The 11,186-nt window shown below is 45.2% G+C and overlaps 1 protein-coding gene across 1 annotated transcript; it reads right to left on the bottom strand.

Annotated features, from left to right (window-relative positions):
* Positions 1 to 223: 223 nt before the first annotated feature.
* Positions 224 to 8,630, bottom strand: myoc (myocilin). Its single transcript, XM_073477108.1, has 5 exons — positions 7,915 to 8,630; positions 4,453 to 4,518; positions 4,282 to 4,374; positions 1,428 to 1,639; positions 224 to 1,341 (listed from the first exon to the last, which is right to left on the bottom strand). Exons 1-5 carry the CDS (start codon positions 8,399 to 8,401, stop codon positions 760 to 762), a joined length of 1,440 nt encoding a protein of 479 aa, XP_073333209.1. The 5' UTR covers positions 8,402 to 8,630; the 3' UTR covers positions 224 to 759.
* Between the last annotated feature and the right edge of the window lie 2,556 nt (positions 8,631 to 11,186).

Genomic DNA, 11,186 nt, shown 5'->3' with positions numbered 1-11,186 from the left:
AATTACCCAAAAAATAAAATGATTTAAAAATATGCTACTCTAACTCTGATGCAGCATGTAAGTAATTAGTAACTAAATTTATCAAGTAAATGTAGAAAGCAAAAAGTACTGTACAGTTCTTGAGTAAATGTACTTATTCCACCACTGACAAATGTGTTGCCTTTAAAGTCATTTGTTCCAGCACTTGTCTGAAGTATATAATAAAAAAAACACATGAACTGTTAAGGAAGAAGTTTATTTCATGACAGTTTTGAACATTACGTCATTAAATTGACTACAGTGTACAAGTACATGCAATATTCAATAAATGCTGAGTGAGAGATAAAAGATGTTCAATCGTGAAGTACCACAGGAGTTTGTGTTGTAAATTGTATGCATCAATTATCTAACTTAGCTTGTAAAAATAAACTATGCTTCATCTTTCAGACCTCAAATATATATATAGCTCATCAAGAAAACAACAAAATCATACATCTGATTAAAGGCGGTACAAAAATAATTCCTCTAAAACACGTTTGTGGACCGAGCCACAGCGACGGCCCTCCCATTGAAGAATAGAGGGCAGACCTGCAGGGGACACTGTTCCTCAAACGTCTTCATTTCACTCTGGAGTTTGGTAGTTAGGCTCTTCTACACATGGATCTGATGGTGTTGGCTTTATAACAACTACCACCACACAAATTATACTCTAAAGCTCTGTGTCTCTGAAGCAGGAACAGGTGAGCAAATGTCACTTTTCAGCAGTCACTGATGGCAGCCTTAATTGGCCTGCTGGCGACCGAGCTTGATGTCATAGGACACCATGTGGTAGTTGTCCCAAGCAAACAGCTTCCTCTGAGCCCGGTTATAGTCAATCATGCTGTTGTAGCGGTGCTTGTTCCTGAAGGGGATGCTGACGGCCTTCCCCTGGCTGGTTTCAGTGTCGTACATGTGGTTGATGATGGTGTCAGGCGCTGTGTAGCTGGCCACAGTGTACAGCTTGCCGCAGATGATGAAGGAGTTGGCCACGGAGCTCTTCCTGATGTTGGTCTCCCAGCTCTTCTTCACCTCCAGACTGCTCGGGTCCAGTTTCGAGATCACAATGGCTCCCTTGGCTTTGCTGGTGGAGTATACAGCCCACAGCCCCTGCTCATCCACAGCCAGGTCGATGTCTGTGTAGCCTCCCCAGGAGTAGGGGAACTGGCCGTGGAAGCCGGCGTGGGGGAGTTCACGACGGGCTGCGACGCTCTCAGAGGCTAGGTCGTAGCGGATGAGAGTGCGGCTAAGGCGTCTCTGAAAATAGAGAGAGCCTCTGTACACTGTGGCACCAGTGCTCTCCACTTGCTCTGGCAGCAACAGGACCTGTCGAAGGAAAACATGAGACAATAACTAGGAATTACCTAAAGGTTTTGGCTCATTTGAACGAATGTCACCCATGTGACACCTACCTTTGATGGAAAGCCTTTAGCGAGTTGTTCCATGTCCTCATATCCAAACAGCTTCCTGACGTCAGAGCCAATGGTGTCGATGCGCCAGATCATGTTGGGTCCATAAAGGGAGGCAGCCTCAGGATCCTGCATCCAAACACCATATTTACCCTCTATGTTGTCAGCCTTCCTGTGCGTGACCGGCTCACCAACTGAAACCAGCTCCCCACAACCTGCGAGCACGAAGGAGAGGAAACGTGAGAGGGAAGGATAAAATGACCTGTGAGACTATCACTATCTGATATAAGGATCACATTATAAGAAGACAAAAGTCACCTTCATCTGATAAAATAATAAGGGCACCAACTGTATGTGGTGGGGCACCAGTGTTCACAAAGTCGTGACATATTTATAGTGAAGTGAGGTCACTTCACCACATTTTATGAATTGGATGGCGCCCAAGAGGGCACTAGATTCCACCGGTGGATACCGGGAACACAATAGGGGACTTAAAGGTCCACTTTGTCAGAAAGTTGATTTTTGAGTCTTATTCCATTTGGGAATGTAGCTCGGGTTCTTATTTGACGAGTTGGGAATGAAACTCAAAAATCAACTTTCTTACAAATATGCCCTTTAACAATCTCAAAGGGCTGAGAAGTTGTTTCTCTGATGGAACCGAGAGATAGCAGGTTTACTTTGACCTGAAATGCAACCTGAAGAAGGCGTGTCATACTGTACAGATCACGTCAATTGTGCAACGCCCTCTCCCCCATCCTTGATTTACAATGGTTCGCTCAAAACTGATGGAAATGCAGGCTGGCTGGCTAGATAGTACCAAGGTTCCAAGAGTCTTGAAGGGAACAGGTGCAAGAACAAGAGGTACTTTGGTGGAAAAGGGGTATGACTGATACAAGAAACATCCTAGAAGACGGGGGTTTCTGTCTGATACTGGGAACACGCTGCAGGACTATTAAATGTAACCAACCTTTCAAATTGGTCTATATTAAAAACTGGGCAAGATCTTTGGATCCTACACCCTCAGATGGTGTATGCTGACTGTTGCCAATAGGTTTCTCTAGTTTCTGCTAACTGGTCTTGTGTCTGCATCTGTTTCCCCATTAAATAATCAGGACTTCAAGCAGTAACGGTAGAAGGGATGGCAAAAAAGAGCTCCACACTGTGCATGTGCGATTCTATCGGGGCACTTCCTGATGCTGTGGCACAACAGTCTACTACGGGAGAACACCTGGTTTGCTGTACCCAGGAGTATGTCAAAAAGTGACAGAGGGATGCTGAAGGTAATCGGAGAGCTGATCAGGGGTATGATGAGGTCATCATTTCTCATCATGGAGGCAGACAGTAGGTCTAGAGATGCTGCCTGACATCTCTGTTAGCCACAACTTTCCGTCTGAGTCACCACCATCAGAGCAGCAACTCACCCTGGGCAGGAACTCTCCGCTGCTTGTCTTACCGGGACTTTATATTTACCCCTGCCTAAAATACACCCTTGCTCTCAGGTCCAGGACGTAGCTCTGGATTAAGGGTAAGATAGGAATATGTCTTATAAATACACCTATTACCATGTAGCTTCCCCGCAGCGTGGCCTCATCTGAGATTATATGACCTCACGTGTCAACCACACGTGTATTTTCACAATCTCCCAAACAATCAAACCTGCTCAGAGACAATCAGCACTGCGAGCTGTGGCGTGGTTTAGGGAAACCCATCAGGGGGAGGTTTAAGACAGTGTGACAGCCTCGTTAGGGGTGATTTCCTTTTACATTTACGAGGCAAACATGAAATTCAAACGGGGCCTCATACCTATGGACTGGCACGACTCTGGTATTCTCGCCCCAAATGCTGCAGTATTTATAGCAGTATTTGCTTTGAGGTTGTCAGCAGGAGGGCTGAGTGTCATGTTTGCCAGGTCAGATGGACAGAAGGGGAGGAGGGAAAAGGAGACAAGTATTAGCTGCCAGGACATGATTTTAAAGGACTATACCTATGTGTTTTGGATTTTTTAGCTTTAATGACAATGTGTTCGTTAAAGGCAGACTTTTGGCCACCTTCAGGAAATTTTAATACGGAAGTGTTGCACATTATATCTTTAAGGGCCTGACAAATATGTTGAATTCATTTCTTCAGTAAAGTTGATTTTTTAAATATTTTTGATTTTACATCCATGTAAGCTAGCTTGCAGTCTTTTTCTTGTCTGCCTTCGTTTCATTTTTGTGGACAATGATGACCTTTTTTTTTGCAATGATCCCCCAAATGTGTTTATCAAACACTTGTAACAAGTATATTATATTTTACAGTTTAACAATAAACTTTATTGACTGCACTGAAACTGTAAACTTCACTGGATATTTAATAATTATTAAAAAATATATAAATATATATTAATATATAAATATAATTATTTAATAATAATTAAATATCTCAAGCTACTTTTTCTGCACTATAATCTCTAAAAACACAAAACATGAATTGTTGTGTAGTGAAGGACATATATGCAGATATCAATATATCTGTGATAGGCCAATATCGGCCGTTCATAGTTGTCAACTGATATATCGGTCGGGCTCTAATTAGATCTAATTAATGTTTTCTGATGTCCTCCCAGTGTGTTTTTAGCTCAGGGACTTGCATGATGTTAAGATGATGGCACTTTTTGGCAAAGTTTCATTATCATTGTGCAGTGTGGCAGCGCAGCCTGATTCCAGATTTCTGCAGTGTTAAATAAAAATGGCAGTAAAACTAATGCAGACCTCATGTCCACTGTAATGAATTTAACAAGTCTGCTAAAAGATATTCCCATCCAAACAACGACGGTCCTGTAAGGCAGAAATAAACAAAGAATATTTCAAACAGAGACCTGTGTTCTCCTCAGAGCCGTCAGGAGCGGGTACCTCCGTCACCTCGGCCTTCAGCTCCTGGAAGCCTGGAGATCTGTACGGCCACGCTGAGTCTGTCGGGGAGAGATGGAGAAATTTAGTGAAACAATACACAGAGAGGTGGAGGCGACTCTGCAGAAAATGATTCCCACCTCTCAAACTGCTGCTGTCTCCCTGCCTGTTGGGCCTGGTCATCAGGTGAGACATCGCACTGGAACCTAAACACACACACACGCACATAGAGTTTAGTGATTTCTGTTGCATGTTTCACATGTAGTGTACAATAGTTAAGAGAGAGTTTGTGTACCCAAACGTGGCTATTGCACTACTGACAGCAGGGAATGTGACAGCAGGAAACAAACACCCCTGAATGGATTCCCAGCTGCTCTGGAGTCAGACAGTCGGTAGATTGGCCGACCATAACACACATACTTGACACACTCGACACCCCATCCAGCCCCAGCAATGTCAACTTCACGTCCTCAAACTTCAAGCCAGTCGTTTGGCCCTTTCTCCCCTGTATCACTGTCAGGTATCAGCCTTCTTCTTCTTCTTCTTTTCTTCTCTTCTCTTCTCTTCTCTTCTCTTCTCTTCTCTTCTCTTCTCTTCTCTTCTCTTCTCTTCTCTTTATCCCTGTTTACCCCTGACCCTGTCCTTAGTTTCCCATTTGCCTCCATCAGGAAACCATTACAGTGAAAAGTAAACAATGTCAACGTCGAACAGCGTCTGTAAACTGTATAGAAGTTGATGTTTGCGAGAGAAAAACAAGCTTTTCAAATAGGCTTTCATAAAAATGGATGAAAGGATGGATGTGTGTGTGTCTGTTTTCCAAATGTGAGCACGTGCCTGTTGTTTCTTGCACGTGCATTGTCCCGTGCTTTCAGGCGCATAATGAGCCCTAATGATGCAGATAACATTAAACGCTAGCATCTGGAAGCTGATGTTGATTCTCTGTGTTGATCAAGAGGTGCGGGTGGTCAGTAATGGGGCAGATGACGAACACCAGTGACATGGTAATGTTGCTGAGTGTTGAAGTTTTCTAAAAAAGCTAATGGTAAGAGTGGAGCCTGTTTACAAGCTTGTAAAATGGCAAAGGTCACTGGTGTTTTGAGGGTGAACAGCTACAAGGCTGTTCCCACAGGACACAGCCATTCATCATCATCACAGGTAAACAGCCACATTCTCTTACTGTCTTTACTCCTGTGTGTGTCCTTTGTGTGTGTGTGTGTGTGTGTGTGTGTGTGTGTGTGTGTGTGTGTATGTGTGTGTGTGCCACATGTGCCCTCATATCCTGCCTCTTTGTTTGAGATGTCACTGAGCTGAATACCATAAACCTCAGAGACCAAACGGGTCTAATTTCCCAGAGGAGGCTCAGTCAGAGCAGCCTAATCAGCCCCTGCTTATGGAGATCATCAAGACAGCCCTCCACAAAGTTCAACTCAGCAAATTGTTGTAATGAAACATTTGACAAAACATCTGGGCATTTGTCTGTCCTCAATATTCCTGACAACTGACAGAAGAAAAACATTTTACTCAAAATTGACCGCAGTCTGGCCATGTAGCCCCCTTACCAACTGAAGCATCTTGTTTACTGAACATGATTTGTGACTGCATTTCCTGCTGGTTGCATATTCAGGAAATTGAAAGAAAACATCTGAAAGGCATGGTGAAGGCATTTTAGTATTGGGCTTAATCGTAGGCCTGAAAGAACCAGAGCCCGACAGATACTTGATTTTTGGGGCTGGTGCCGACATCGATTAGGGAATAAAATATTCCTATGTCGATATATCAGCACATATACACACATTGTTTGCTATGATTTTGCAAATGTGGTTACCAAACACATGACAAGATATCATGGGCAGAATATTTTACAGTTAACAATACACTTTTGGTCTTAAATGACAGTTAACTTCACGGGGAATTTAATATTTTTTAAATTAACTCAAGCTTTCGCTTCTGCTTTATAAACTCTAAAAAAGTTGTCATATGGGACAACATATTCACCGATATATATCCATGATGGGCCAATATTAGCCCATAATATCAGCTAACTGATATATCGGTCAGGCTGTAGAGCGAACTGATGCACATGCTCCTCTCTGTGATTGACTATAACCTAAAACTGAAACGACTGCTAATTTGCAACTGCATTCCTCAGATTTAGCAAGTTTTCACCTTTAAATGTGATTTCAAAATATCGTTCTGTGTGCTCTTGAATGTTGTCAGCCCACACCTTTTCATTTTCTGCTTTGAGCACAAGCCAGCTCTCCGTTTATAAAGAACCGTTGCCACTTTTAGCATGCAGGCCTGCTGGCTTGTGTTGTCACTACTGGTGCAAACTTAATGCGAAGCTCTATTTTTAAAGTCCTTAAATAACATCCGCTCATATATTTTGAGAGGCAAATGTTAGTGAAGCTCATAACCACCGCTTGAGTTGTAAATGCTAAAATGTTCCTGTCAAAGTGAAAAATGCTTCGATTTTTATCTCAGCTGTCTTCCTCTTGCTGTGATCTATTCCACATCTGCCTCTCACCCTGAGAGGCCCCTCGCTGTGTATTTCAGGCTGCAGGTGTAAACATGAATAGCTAAGCAGATAACCTGGAGTATCCAGGAGATAGAGCGTGTAAACTCTCCTGATGCAGAGGGAATTGGGATGTCTGGTGGACGGGGAGATGGTGAGAAAGGATTTACTGCTTGGCTTTACAAGTAATACACTCTGAGGGGCGAGAGGGTAAACAGAGCGATGGATGGCTTAACTGAAAAGAAAGGGGGATGGTGGGTGAAAAGACGATCCCGGAGGCTAATTAGACGTATGTTTGGCCACTGCAAACATAGAATACCAGAGCTTAACCCCACTGGCTCCACGATAACTCCCAAGCTCTGTGCAGCCCTCTAACCTCTAGACGGGTTCTTGGCCCCGAGACCTTACCAACTCTGACCCGCCAGGCGTCATCAAAAGCCCCGAGATGAGACCTTGGCACGGAACTACCACTTCCAGAGAGTGCATCACATTTCAGTGCCTCCCCCCGCCTTTTTCTCCCCAGCCAGGCTATTCGCGCCCTGCTCGTCATGCAGAGGGAAACACCAGTCATTAAGAGCGCAGGAACTGCTCATAAATACTAAGCCGACCCTCTCTGAACTGCCACCATCACCCCTTAAATGCAGGCAGGAAGCGGGGAGGAGAAACTTGAGCCGAGCACCTTTGCAGACCAAAACATCAACCACACACATGCGTCAGTAGGAGGATGCACACACATTATTCTCCTGTTTTCTTTAAGGGGATCTGTGCAGGAGAAACATGAGCTTCAGTGTAAAGAAAGACACACACACACACACGAGATCCCTATGCCTGCAATGCACTCTATAAGTGCATGGTATTCCATACATAGATGACATTTACTGTGTGTGTCATCACTCCTCTGCTCCAGTTAGCCCATTATCCTTCAGCCAGAGTTGCCAAATAGACATTTCAACAGACAGACTCTGCAGGCAATTAGGTCATCTTAGGGAAATTCTGGGAATTCATAAATAGATCATTCTCAGGTAAAAAAAAAAAAAGTTTCTATTTATAAATGTCACAAACTGTGTGTTGGTTTGAGTGTATCTCTTACCCCCAGTAGGTCTCATCAGGCCACTGCCCTGCAGAGAGGGGCTCGGTTGCACCAAGGGGGTCTGCGGAGGACACGGTCTGTTCCTCAGCCTCTCCGTCTCCTTCCTCATCTCCTCCATCCTGCCCTGCAGCCCCACCAACTGCTGCTCCAGACGCTCCTTCTCCCCCTGCAGCAGGTTCTTCTCACCGGTGGCCCTGTTCAGCGCCGCCTGGAGCTCAGACTGAGCTCTGGCTCCAGCTCTTTGAGGGGCCACGGTCTCCCCTCCGGTCAGCCGGGCCACCAGCACCTCCAGCATGCTGAGTCTGGCCTTCAGACCCTCCATCTCGGGGCCTCCGGTCTGAGGACAGCTGGATTCAACAGGGCTGGGCACAGTGAAGCTGTACTGGCATCGTCCACTCCGGTCATTTCCCCTCCACAGAGAGGCTCGCTCCTGGGCGTCAGCATGCAGGAGAAGACTAGACATACACAACGAGAGGAGGAGGAACATGCTGGAGTCTGGAGTCCTTACACACAGACAGATCAGAAGTTGAAATTCTCTCCCTGAAGAATGATTTTCTTTCTTCTCTCCAGTCTTCTTTTATCAATTCTCCTTAAATCTACTAGTTCCCAATTTCCTGGTGAATTTCTTTTCTCAGGTATCTCTTTTTCTTCTTCTCTCCTCCCCTCACTTGTTCTGCTCTCCCCTGTTTCTGCTCAGTGGACAGGTCTGTAACACTGAGCTCTCCCCAACAGCTCACAGATATTTATACAATCTGGAGGGGAAGGAAGGAGGGATAGAGAGGAGAGGTGAAAAGGAAGGAGGGGAGACAGGGAGAGGACTGAGGGGGCAAAGAGGGAGGGAGGAAAAAGTGAAAGTAATGGGATGCTGCTTGTTTTGGGGACAAAAACAGACAATTTTTACACAAGTTCGAGTTTGTCTGTCCTCCTGTGCGGCTGTTTTTGGATTTAAGGCTCCAACATGGCAGTGCTGTCTTTTAAATTAGTGTGATTCAGCCTCTCCTTTGACATTTATTCAAGTCTTATCTGTAAAAACGTCTCTGATACAGTCTTGTGTGTCTGAGGGGATTCGGTTGAGGTTTGGCCCCCGGCGTGGCAGGGGAAGCTGGGCCTCATTGGATACAATTTCCTCCTGAGGAGCCGGTGTCCTCTTTCATATTGGCAGGGGGCCGGCACGTGACACAAGCGACCGATAAGGGTTGTCATTAGGAAGGGTCGGGGTTACAAGTCAATCGATGACCGAGATACCTGACGCTGGAGAGTCACACCTGAGAGTGTGCGTGTGTTTGTATTCATGCAGCAGAATCAACTCACTGCATTTTTTTTTTACATTTATATTTAATACAACATGAGCGAGCTGCCAGGACTCATTCCTCACTGAGCCCACTTCCTGTCACTTGCTGCCTGGGTGGATTTGTTGCAGTCTGCTTCTTGTCGCTCCTCCCGTCTCCTCGCTTCAACACAATATCACAGACGCGCTGAGCCGCTGCGTGCGAGGCCTGCTTCAGTCATGTGATATACGGAGGATGATGTCTTGTTTATTTTCAGAGAGGCAGGATGAAAGATTTGAAAGTGAGACGCTTGCTCAGAGAGGCACGCACATGCACCTTCCGATCTCAACAGTCCTCCTTTCACAGGTTTCATCTTGCCTTCATATCCTGACTCTTTGCTTCTGGCTCCTCTCCTGCACTTCTTTTCCTCATGCGTCCTTCCTCACATCCATCTCTGCTGACCCTGAAACCTAAAACATCACCTGAGGCCAGAGGGCAATGGGTGCACACCCATCAAAACACACACTTCTTCAGCCTCTTTCAGGTTGATGCCAGACTCACCTGCTTCTCTCAGCGCTTGTCTACAGACAGCAGGTGGTACCTGAGACAGTTTTATTGATTGATGAGACGAGCCTATCACTGGTGTGACGGATGGATGAATGGATGACTGAGGTATGGCATGTGAATCGCAGTCGGGGTGCATCCTCTTACAGGAAATATCAACAATGAGAAACTGAAGAGAGGGAGGAAGGTGGGGCACGTGAAATAAAGGATTGAATAAATCATCGTAGGAGGAAGAGCTGGGAGTAAAACCACATGCAACCAGAAATAAGACATTAGAGAGAATGAGCAATGAAAGAAGCTCTTGAGTGAGAAAGAGGTCAGCTAGAAATATGGAAAAATAGATTTGAACAATGTTTTATTCACGAGCGTCCCGATGAGTATCGAATGTACGCGGATTTCATTTTCTGGAGATTTATTCTCTATTTCCTCTCTATGACACATCCCTGTGCAGAGGCCGAGTCCTAACTGGACAGGGTGTGTGTGTGACTGACTAATGCTGGCTGGCACATTGTGCACTCTTCTCTCTTGTGAGTTTAGTTCACTTTTATTGGACTCATATAACTGCTGCTATGCCCGGAATCTGAAGTCATCCAGTTTTAGACCCTAACGGAGGATGAAAACATCCTGTGCTGCCAGCGTAGGTGTGTCTCTGCAGACAGAGAAGGCCAAAATGTCCTCATGTGCACAAACATTCAGTATAGTGTAACACACAATTCTTTTTTCCCCAGTCCAGACCAGAGGCAAAATTAAACTTCCAGGCGCCCAGTTTGCAGTTAAAGCAAATGACTTGTGTCTGCACATCTGTGAGACCTGAAAAGAGCTGTAGCATTTTACAGCCCCTTGTCCAACCAGGACTTTACTAACTTTGATTTGGCTGCAACTGAGCAGGACTCAGGCTTTTCACCACAGCTACATCAACATATAAACAAGTTCATGAGATGAAATGACCTGAAATAAAGCCACCAGCAACAGTGTGAGCTGGAAGACCATCTGCTGTGGCTCAATTAAGTAAAAGACCCATGTGGGCAGTTTACGTTCTGCTCCCTCAGAAAGGGTTGGGCACAGCTGGCCAGGCAAAGGGCAGAGCTGTCAGTGTGCGTTTGTGTCTACTGTCCTGAGAGGACAAGAGCAGCAAGTCTGCTAGATCAATAAAGCTTCATGGGCTCCAGTTCATCCAACTTTAGTGCCATCTTGGGACTCCATGTTGCCAGTAAAGTCACAGAGCAATAAAAAAAGGTCGGGTAATGAGAGGAGATAAAAGAAAACTCAGGACGATTAGTTTTCCCCACTTTACCTCCACTTATCCTTTCCATCGACCAAATAACACTTTTCTGTTACCCTCTGATTGCTCTCTCTCTCTCCATCTTCACACTTCTTTTCTGGGTTTCTCCTCCCAAGAAGATGTTCAGCTAGTTCAAACCAGATTGAACCACACCAGTG

This window comes from Pagrus major, chromosome 11 (genome assembly GCF_040436345.1).
Source record: "Pagrus major chromosome 11, Pma_NU_1.0".
Taxonomy (NCBI): Eukaryota; Metazoa; Chordata; class Actinopteri; order Spariformes; family Sparidae; genus Pagrus; species Pagrus major.
Note: the sequence above shows the minus strand (reverse complement) of the source record. Positions and strands in the feature narration are given on the sequence as shown.

Bases quoted from the DNA above. Each gene is read 5' to 3' on its own strand.
- myoc (XM_073477108.1), bottom strand. From the start codon at position 8,401: ATGTTCCTCCTCCTCTCGTTGTGTATGTCTAGTCTTCTCCTGCATGCT. The intron at 1,640-4,281 runs GTCTCTGTTTGA...TCGTGCTCGCAG, and splicing joins CGGCTCTGAGGAGAACACAG to GTTGTGGGGAGCTGGTTTCA. The intron at 1,342-1,427 runs GTAGGTGTCACA...TTCCTTCGACAG, and splicing joins CTAAAGGCTTTCCATCAAAG to GTCCTGTTGCTGCCAGAGCA.